General features: G+C 38.1%; 1 protein-coding gene across 1 annotated transcript; it reads right to left on the minus strand.

Annotated features, from left to right (window-relative positions):
- Positions 1-212: 212 nt before the first annotated feature.
- On the minus strand, positions 213-1062 carry LOC147856114 (uncharacterized). The gene is made up of 2 exons (XM_087329833.1): positions 805-1062; positions 213-727 (listed from the first exon to the last, which is right to left on the minus strand). Exons 1-2 carry the CDS (start codon positions 951-953, stop codon positions 403-405), a joined length of 474 nt encoding a protein of 157 aa, XP_087185959.1. The 5' UTR covers positions 954-1062; the 3' UTR covers positions 213-402.
- Positions 1063-11419: the final 10357 nt, after the last annotated feature.

Here is an 11419-nt window from a genome sequence, read left to right on the forward strand (position 1 = left end):
AAAAATGTTAACTATTCCAATAATTGATCGTCATAATTGTCCCAAGTCATAATATTCCAAAAAAATCACTTATCCAAGTATAAGTATTCAATAACATCATCCTTGGCAATAATCTCTTCTAAATTGATATCTAAAGTATCATATGCATCATTAATATCTTCAGGAATTGGAATATTAACACTATCAAGTAGATCTATCCAAGATCGTATGCACATCTTGGCCTTGAAAGTGCATGAATGCAACTGTTGCCTATCGCCAAAGTTATCACGAGCTTCGGAGTTAGCTTCCTTTGAAGGCACTGATGAAGCTGGAATGGCCAAATAATCGCATGCCATTTTATACATCCTTGGAAAAATGGATCTGTTTCAAATCAGAAAAAAAGATACTATCAAAATGTGTTCATTAATTACCAACAATAACAAATTTGTTTAATACAACATGATGCAATATAGCTTGAAACCTATTGGTAGACCACCAATGTAGAGGGTCTACGGAACTCTTCACTCGTGGAACCTTCAAGAAACCTTCAATTTCTGTCCGAGCTGATGATTCATGAGATTTGTCATTGTTCATATCCCAAATATCCAAAAAATCAAACGGAGATCCTTCACATGCATCTTCGGATAGAGAATCTTCAACATTAGGATCATGATATTGGGTTGTCAAAAAACTTTGCACCAATTCTATATCGAGGTCTCTCTCAATTGGATTAGGTGGTTTTGGAATTCTACACTCAAACAAAAGACACTATTAGTAAGAAAGAAAGATTAAAAAGGGGGAATTTTCAGTTAAAAACATTAGTACCTCGGGTCAACAAACATTGCGATTCGAGATGGAATAGATTTCAGGGATTCTTGGTACTTGATTAGATATTGTAAGCATTTGTTACTAGCCTCTTGTTGCACTTGAAGAGTAATCTTCTCGGAGGATGAATCAACTGAGTTCATATCCATAGAAATATATTTATTACAATGTGCTAATAAGTTGTTGAATGCAAGCGCGGCTATTGAGAGGGTCGGATACTTTGACCCACTCAAGTAATTACAAATTTTATCAGGCACAAGCAACCATTGTTCCATACTTTGTATATGATTCCAATCTTCTATGGAGAGTGTATGGTTCACAAACTCATTAACAATGACATTGTCACTTGTGGTACAAATCAAGACATCTCTTAATTTTAGGGATTGTTGATACATTATTAGGGTTGAATTCCATCTAGTAATGCAATCTACACATGGTGGTTCATGTTCTCCATTCTCATGCATGGTTTTTGAATATTTTTTAAATATAGCTCTACTCACTTTACTTGTGCGTATAGAATGTAATGTCTTCCCTAACTTCATAGTAGGAGTAATAACTTCTAATGCAGACTTTACACCTAGTTGATATGTATGCACCATGCATCTTAACATATGTGATGATTGTAAAATGTCTTGTCCATGATGACAAAGTAATAACCTAGCTAATTCTTTTGATGCAACTAGAGATTCACTAGCATCGTCAGAAGTTGTAGATAGAAGACGTGAAGAGATATTAAATGATTTTAGACGGGAGAATAAAGCTTTTCCGACACGTTTTCCTACCCCATCTCCCGGAAAGACATCTAGGAAGTCTAAAAGCACACTAGTCGGCTTAGTAGACTCGAAACAAACAAAATGTAAAGTCACGGGATAAAATCCTTTCAAACAGTTGTTTGTCCACCCATCAAATGTTATAGCATATCTAAAATTTTGTGAGGACAAATAAGTAATAACTAAATGGCGAAGAACAACATACATTCGTAACACTAATCTCTTAAGTGTACGAGATGATTTAAGTTGATAAGTGGGCAAGACTTCATGCATTAATCTCTTAAAACTAGAAGACTCAATATGTGCATGAGGTAGCATTGATGTGACTATGTATCTAACAACAATACTATCAAACTTCTTCTCTAGAGTACAAGATATAGTTAATATAGATGAAGTAGCATCTATGTTACTTTGGACAAGAACATTGCTAGAAGTTTGTGGTTGTGATGTGCTATTAATATTATGCTTATCTAATAAATGCTTGGCGATAGAACCTGTAGATGTAGAGCTTGCCCACATCAAGTGACAATAGGCACATCAATGCTTATATGCATCTCCGTCCTTAATGCAGATCATGTGTTGCTCGGTCCATGAAGTTCTTTTTCTTGCCTTTGTTTTGCCTCTAGGGGCTGATATTGATGTTACCTCTTCCATATCAATGTATGTTATTGTACCTATAAAATTTTGGTTATAAAAGATAATGAATTCTTTTGAAATGTCCTACTCTAATCATGAGTTATTACATTGTGCCACATTGTGGCTCAATTTGTCTATATCATTTTTCATATATGTGCATAATTATATTGTGAATCTTACTTCATATCTGTCTACATTGTAGATTGTAGTGACAAATTACAATGATTGTGGGTATTACTTCATATGAGCCTTGAGGTAAAGTAATTTTAAATTGCCTATAGTCTGTAATATCATTATTCATATATGTGCATAATTATATTGTGAAATTATGTGAATCTTGTATGCTTTGTAAAATAGATGGAATAAAGCACTTTGTAGGCTTGGAAGTTGGGAGTTGGGGCTGCACGATGCATGCAGGCGGCAACAACAGGTCGTCGTCTTCCACTTTGTAGTATCTACTATGCAGCAAACCTCTCTCTCTCTCTCTCTCTCTCTCTCTCTCTCTCTCTCTCTCTCTCTCGCGCGCGCGCGTGCGCGCGTGCGTCTGTGTCGATGGACTGGTCATTGTCTGTGTCGAGAGTCCTATTACCTAAGTCCGAGTCGTCTGTCTGTGTTGAGCAATGAGACTCGAGAGACTAAAGTCTTATTACCTAATTAGTAATACCTAAGTCATCACTTTGGAGTCTATGTGTACACAGTACACTCAGCACTATAGACAATAGACTCATGACTCGTGACCACTGACTACTAGTTAGAACTTAGACTCTTGACTAATTAGAAGTTAGAACATATACTTTAGTAATAAACTGTAGTTACTAGTAATTACTAATTAAATCACTTAAACGGCTTAGTCGGCTTGAGCCGGCTCAAGCCGGTTTGGCGAGGCTCAAGCCAAGCCGAGCCGAGCTCAAACCGTTAAGGCAAGCTCAAGCCTAAACCGAGCCGAGCCGAGCCGCTAAGCCACTAAGACGTTTTCAAGCCAGCTAAGCCAAACGGTTTCGGCTTGAGCCGAGCCGTTGCCGATCCCTATAAGTATTACGCATAGACGCTACCATTCGTTGTCACACAGTCACTTTGAGGTCTAGGTCGAAGGACTGACCGTAGACTGTGTTCCTAATTGGTAACACTTTTGGCACGCTTGGTGATCTGTGTCTTCTCACAGACAAACAACAATGAATGGATGTTTAGCCGCAGACGCCCCAGAGAACCAACATGACAAGACCGGCCAATCACAAGGTCCATCACACACCAGGCAAAGGAATGCGCATGGCAAAAGCCTCACCTCAGTAACCTCAATACTACCTGTCGGGACCACAAAGATGATTTCTCGCTCTCCAAATACCTCGGCGATACACGGGAAGCGCGCTCACCACAAAAGCACTGTGGTCTTTCCCTGCCCGTTGTAGAACCCAGCATGGCCTTGCTTATCCTCGCTTCAATGGCGAAATTGACGCCGCTACCCGCATCCGACTGTTCCTCAGTGTTTGGAATGCAAACCATGATCGGAATACAGTTTCCTAAGCTATGCTCGGCCACAACCGAGACGTCGGATCAATCACAGAAAACAGGGATGTGGGGAGATGTATCTACGCACGAAACAGTAAAGAACAGAGTGCACAGGATGTTAACGTTGTCGTGACGATTTTCGGCCACGGTGTGAAACCGAGTGAGACGAATAAACCAAGGATGTGCAACATTGTACATGCACTTAGCAAATAAACCTAAGGCCTAGTGGCACTTGAGTTCATACAGAGGGGCGCAAGTAAGGGTTGAACCTTGCACCTCTAAGATACAAGATAATTGCCTTACCACTAGGACAACTATCATATAGTGTAAATTTTATGTATTTACTTTTCATATATGAATTATAGATGAAACAACCATTAGAAAACCATGTGCACAAAACCATGGTTCTAAACCCATGGTTTGTGCATGACATAAGCAAAACCGTTGTCGTAGTGTATTCCACACACTACGTGGAAAACCATAAAATAATATATCCGATTTTAGATACATATAAATAGATAAATAAAATATAAAAGAATTTATCACGTGCATAGGGCAAGATTCAAACCATGCACCTCCATGTAGATAAACCCCAACTTTACCATTGTATTAACTTATCTTTAGTGTTATAAATATAGATTTAATACATATAAGACCTTTATTTACACATACCTTTATTAAAAGGTAAAAATCATGTATTCTTTAGAGTGTGAATATTTTATTTACACGTGCCATTAAAAGTGACTCATGCACATCTAGCGTGTGTGAAAGTGTTTTTTGAATTCAAACCATTGAACACTAGATGGATATAAAGTATGGATAATTCACATTTGGAGGATAAGAACACGAACTAAGACCTTAGGGAAGAAGTCAAAAGTAAAAGTACGAGACCAAGAGAAAAGTAAAAAGAGAAAACGCAGACTATAAAAAACAGTAAAAATAGAATGGTCATAACTCCCTCGTTGTTTATCCAAATATCACGTTTAAATATGGATTAGAAAGCTTGTAAAAAGAGCTTTCTATAGCTTTTTAAATCGCTTAATTTGGATATCGGATGAGGGAGATATGACGATTAGAAGGTCGATGTGTCATAGCTAAAAATAGGGAAACACGTTCGCGTTCACAAGTGGAAGGATCGCGCATAAATGGAAGGATAAGGGAAATTTTAGGGGTTTTTCAATGATTTTACAAAACACATTGATACCAGTATCATACAAGTTCAAACATACTATGAAAAAGGTTAAAAATCCACTATTTTCGTGATTTAGAAGTAACTAAAAAAAGACGAATTTCAAAAACATACATTCTCAATTTATATCACAAACTTTACAACCAATGTTATTTTATAAGAAACGATTTTTGGGAAATCATAAGAATTCAAAACACATGATTTTATATTACTCGATTTGTTACAAGCGGAATGTAGTTACACTTAATAGCCAAATATACATTCATGATCACTCCTTTACGGAGAATCACTACTATAACTAATATACAATGACGATTCCTCCTCATCATCCTCGGATGTACCAATCAGTGCATTATCTTCGTCATAAACCAAATGGTTTGACTCTAGATTATATGTAGCAGATCTCGTTTGCCTTTGACTCGAGCCACCTTGTAGACCTGGTAATTTTTCTTTTATTATATCTATTGTTGACTTCCTTAATCGTCCGGCTTTTGTAAGTGTGAAGTCGTACACGATGATATCCACATCAGAGATATCAAGGGTCGAGGTGTTACGAATGTTTCGCTTCCTCTTCCTACCTCCCCTTCTTGTTTGGCATTCAATCATCTCCAATGTATACTTACCTGTAAAAGCATTTGCACTTCTAGTGTTGTACCAATGAACATTTATAGACTTGATCGTGTTATCTATTTCATGCATTAGCACTTCTAGAATTTTACCAACCCAAAATTGGTGGCCATGTGAGTTCTCATCAGCCGGCGTTGCAATCAACATCCCCGCGGTGAGCTCTTGCAAATTTCCTTGCCATCTAGCTTCGGCTGCTTTGGTCATCCTTGGTCCCACATAAATGTCTCTTTGTTGTGGATGGACCAAGCTGTCATTAATCGCATTTACTAGTCGCTCCGGACTTCTATTTACGCGATCATGTTGCAGCGACCATGTGAATGGCGTTTCCAAATTCCAATTATCAACAGATACACAATTGTCTATAATTTCTTTCTGATCACTATAAAATACATCCCACCATGACGTGTCTTGTTGTGCGGCATATTTCTTGGCGGCCTCAATATGTTTTCTTTTTTCTTCTAAGGCTTGGAGCCATGACCGTTTTTGTTCTAATACTAAGTCGCTCTGCAACTGTCCTTTCTTCTCAATTGGCATTTGCTTAGCTCCATGGACAATTGTACTCGGCATACAAAGTAATAACTGGCAACCACCTTCAGGTTCCCATGTTGTAGAAGATGAATATTGTTTAGCATACAAAAGTGTAGAACCACTTATTCCATTTTTCTTTATCAAAAAAATGTGATTGAAACTTATATTGTTTAACTGAGCAAGCACTTTAACATTCCCACCACCTCCATCTAATATATATCTCTTAAAGTCATATACCTCCTTCAAGTGTAACACTTTTGGGCGTGGTGTATATGCATCACAAATGACATCAAATAGTTTAGGTAAAGTGAAAGCATCATGCCGAGACAACTGTCTGGAGAATGTGCTAAACATCTGATCTATATGGTCATGTGTGTGGCCAACCAAAAGGAAATTGACTTTCACTTTCCTAAACAATTCTAGGTTGACCAACATACTTAGATAGCCAAATACAGTTGAATTTTTGTTCTCTCTAGCAGTATTATCCAATTGAATGTATAGAACAGGGGGGAAAGGTTGTCCCCAAGACATCAAAACTCGGTGAATCACTGTAACTGTTAGGTTAGGGTCATTGTGAACATTGGGGTAAGTAATGAAGACGTGAGGTCGAACAGACCTATTATAAGCCAAGCATCCCACCAAGTGCATTTGAACAAGGCACTCATCATTGACATCTTTGGGGAGCCTCCGCATATGCGGCAAGCATGTCTTCTTCTGGTCCATGCCATCTATCATTAAGCACATGTATTGTTCAGGCCTCTTCAAACACTTCTCTCTATGATGCATCGCCTTCCTTCGTTCTAAGGATTGTGCCTCGCGATGCTCTTGTAGTAACTTCTTACTCGTATCCTTTTCCATTGATGTCTTTGCACCTTTAGCCAAACTTTTAAGATTTGCACAAATGGAGCAATAACCCATACGTACTTTACGAGGAATAATAACATTTGAAAACCGAGCTCTCCATAATCTTGTGAATTGGCTATAGGTGATAGACTTATTACGTGAGCCCAGCATTTCAGATCGATAGACATCATAAACTTCCCGACGGGTATAATTATCAGAAAGATGCATCCTACCTGTAGTGGGCATTACTTCACAATTTAACTGAAAGTAAGTTTTCATCCAGCCAATAGCTAGTCTTCCAATTGCACCTTTCATACTTGGAACCTCTTTACAATTGAGCATCTGATCCCCGCTAAGTAGACGTTGTTGTACTCTATGTAGCCGCATGTTACTAACACATAACACAATTTTGAATGCAACTCTACATATCTGTTGCGCATGGAAGATATAATACTCGAATGATACTTTGATCCCCGTACATTTGTCAGATACTAGTTGCATATGTGATCCGAGGTAAGTGTCTTGCTCATCACCGGTCATCGAAAAATAGTATCGCCTTAATTCTCGCAACTTTGATTTTCCAATCATAGACATACAACCACGGGCACAACATATTTTGTTGACATCAAATCCAATCTGTTTATCTGATGTCACCAAGCTAAATCTAGCCAGACGAATTCTTCGTGGGATTCTTCTAATATGCATAGGGCTCCCAGATTTCTCTTCCTGCATAGAGGTTGGTGTAACCTTGTTACAGTCTAATTCTCTGTTCTGACCATCGCCAATGTTATTCAATGTTTCCTGGGCACTTCCTTCATTCCCGGTATCTTTATTAATATCGTATTCTTCAATAGAGAACTCTTCACATGTGTCATTATTTGCATTCCCTGTAGATGAGCTCAGACAATATTCTTCGATAGAATATGGTGAGTCGGTCGAAAGACAATATTCTTCAATCGAATATGGTGACTCTGTTGATAAACAATACTCTTCAGTAGAAAACGATGTGTCTGATGACAAACAATATTCTTCAATCGAGAACGGTGAATCTTCACTCATGGCTTAAGGTCTAGATAGGGCTCTCTAAGTTATACTCCTCTCTAACCATATACTCCTCCCTAAACATAAACTTCTCTCTAAACAAAAGCCAAATCAATAGAATGTCTATATTATGTAATATTCTATTAAAATACAATACATCTAAAAATTATTTTTAATAAAGTAATTTAACTTAAATTATCAATCATTATATAAACGAGATCTAAATGATGTTAAATCAAGTAAAATATAAAACTAATCATTAACAAGCCTTGAATATGTTGGATTAATGTTAAAATCATTGGCTAATTAATGACACCCATTTTGATATAGAACGTCTCACTCATTGATTCTTTAAGGCTCACCATTTTAATTATTAGACTTATCAATCATTGAGAGTCATAAAAGTTTTTGCTTTTAGTAATCAATCATTGGTACATTCATGAACCTCTATCATTGTCTCCTTCATAACCTTTGAAGTGATTGTAGGTTGTTATGAGTATAAAAGATTGATCAATATATTAGTTTGACTTTGTAATCATTAATACAATCATAAGTTACTATAGTTAATGTGACTATGGTTACAAACTAACTATCCTCAAAGTTACCAACATTGGTTAAGATGACTATGGTTACTTTAACCATGGGTTCAATCCCTATAAATAGGAAGACCTCATCATATTTCACTCACCAGAGCGTACAGAGCGTACAGAGCACTCAGAGCACACAGAGCACACAGAGCACACAGAGCACACAGAGCACTCAAGGCACAAAGCACGAAAGCGCGATCTCCGCCTCCACACAAAACGATCAACCATGTCTTCCAAGAGAGTCGAGCGCGAGGAGTCCAGGTAGGCCTCTGACACTGTGGACATTTTTGTAAATATGTTTCGTTTCCCGAAAAACTCGATACGGCGTATCGAGTTCATGTATACAATACAAATATTTAAACACGAACTCGATACGGCGTATCGAGTTCGTGTGTAAATAATTGTATTGTATACACGAACTCGATACGCCGTATCGAGTTCGTGTTTAAAGTATAGGTTTTAAACACGAACTCGATACGGCGTATCGAGTTCGTGTTTAAAACCTATAATTTAAACACGAACTCGATACGGCGTATCGAGTTCGTGTTTAAAACGTATACTTTAAACACGAACTCGATACGGCGTATCGAGTTCGTGGTTAAAACTTACCTTTTAAACACGAACTCGATACGGCGTATCGAGTTCGTGTTTAAAACTTACCTTTTAAACACGAACTCGATACGCCGTATCGAGTTCGTGTTTAAAGTATAGGTTTTAAACATGAACTCGATACGGCGTATCGAGTTCGTGTTTAAAAGGTTTAGTGTTAAACACGAACTCGATACGGCGTATCGAGTTCGTGTTTAAAACCTATACTTTAAACACGAACTCGATACGGCGTATCGAGTTCGTGTTTAAAGTATAGGTTTTAAACACGAACTCGATACGGCGTATCGAGTTCGTGTTTAAAGTGTAGCCTTTGAGAGAGAAAAATCGTTTAAGGGGTGGAAATGTTATCAAATTGTCTGTCAAAATCAGTCTTTTTATGTTGAGTTTACTTACTTCTAAACAAATACAAGCTCTAATTATAGGTGATTTTTGACCTACTTTGGCTTAAAATAGTAGAAAATGATCTACAAATTGCATTCACTATGGCAAATTCTCATCAATATAGGTTTAGAATCTATATAAGTCATATCTACTATTTAAAAGAATATATAACCCGTTTTACTTATTACGATATATATTTTCTAGGTTGAATAGCCATGCCTACAATAGATTTTTGAATATGTTACTGCTCCTAGAAACTGTTCTTCATTATAATAACAACTTCAATCTACGTAACTGTCTAACTTATGTTTTTGCATATACTTTCTTAAATAGGTCGTTTGAGAATCTGTCAGACCGACCCGTGAAGAAAATTAAGCTTCGCATACAAGGTTCTCCAATCGAAGCCCAGACCAAGGTAACTCCGGAGTCCATAAAGAGAGGAAAAAAGCTTCTATTTAACGAAGAGACAAAATCTCAGCCCCATAGTGATGTAAGCCAAAAGAAAATTGTCGCCGCTACTGGAGGCGAAGACCTTCCTGACCGAGATCTAACGGACAAGGAATGGTGTATGCAATATATCGACTCAAAGAAAAAAGTCGTATTGTATACAGCAAAGAAGAAGGGTGAGGGGCAGCTAGGAAAAGAAACTCCATTTATGTATGGCCGAATTCTACGATTTGACTACGAAGATGCAGATTCGGCCAACATACTGGTAATGATAGAGTGCTCCAAGGGGGTACGCAAAGTGTTCCTTTCAGAAGACCTTTTAGTAAAGGAATCTTGTGGGCCTGAAGTGTTCAAAAAAGCACTTGATAACTCACAAAACCTGATTGTTACCTTGAGGCCTTATATACAAGGCCATGTAACTCTACGAGATGAAGAGCCCTCCCACTTGAAGGCCACTAAAAAGGTATCCAAAGTCCAGTCAAGACCAGCCAAGAAGAAGACAACGAAAATGTCGGATACGGATTCGACAAGTGACAATGAAGAAGAGGATAATAAGGGGACGCCAGGAGCCGAGCTGGCCTCGGGTGTTTTGTCATCCGAGCAGAATAAAATAAGAAGAGAGTTAATGCAACGGAAGCTGGTCAGGAAAGGCCAAGTATTTAATTTGCCTATAACACACATCCATCGGCCCCCTATTGATGAAAAAACAGGTCGAAGACCACTTGAGATTAGAGAGCCTCATCGCATGCATGTTCAAAATCTCAAGAAAAAAATGAAAATTAATCCTCATGCCACAGTGGTGCCTTTTATTGTTATGGTGGATCCTGAAGAATGTGAAACCATTGAAGATTTTGATATCAGAAAGCATGATCAATATAATTATTTTGTCATTGGTGGATCGCATTCAGCAGAGGCACGTCGACAACTTGTCAGAGAACATCCAACCACTTTCTTCTTCAAGTATGCCGAGTGCAAAATATATGTTGGGCTCACAACCGAAGAGGCTAAACTGTTGGCATGGGACCATAATAATGATAATGACTATAGGCAGAAAATGTCGTCTATTGAGCGAATCCGGTTCTTCCACCACGAGTATTTAGATGTGAAACAAAAGTTTGGTGTGAAGTTACATCCAGGCCTTCGACGTCAATGTCTTCATGAAGTCGGCATTGTGGTAGATGATAATGTTAGGTCCGATGGTCTTCGAAAGTATGAATCTTGGTTTCAATTGGCGTTTAGAGATGGAGAAGTATGGGACCTCCAAGATCAAATCTTCTCAATGTGGGAGAATAAGGAGGTAAAGGGTCAACGACAAAAGAAATGTAGGGTTGACCCTCAACTAGAAATAAAGTCACAAGCCGCCAAGAGAATTGACTTGACAATTGAAGAAGCGGCAGACGACATGAAGCTGTCTCTATGGAGAGCGATGCAAGGTATTAAGGACGAGTACT

Source organism: Azolla caroliniana, unplaced genomic scaffold, assembly GCF_043228905.1.
Source record: "Azolla caroliniana isolate FFs.n. ecotype wild unplaced genomic scaffold, voAzoCaro1.0.p SCAF_13, whole genome shotgun sequence".
NCBI lineage: Eukaryota > Viridiplantae > Streptophyta > Polypodiopsida > Salviniales > Salviniaceae > Azolla > Azolla caroliniana.

Bases quoted from the DNA above. Each gene is read 5' to 3' on its own strand.
- LOC147856114 (XM_087329833.1), bottom strand. From the start codon at position 953: ATGGATATGAACTCAGTTGATTCATCCTCCGAGAAGATTACTCTTCAA. The intron at 728-804 runs GTACTAATGTTT...GTTTGAGTGTAG, and splicing joins GCAATGTTTGTTGACCCGAG to AATTCCAAAACCACCTAATC.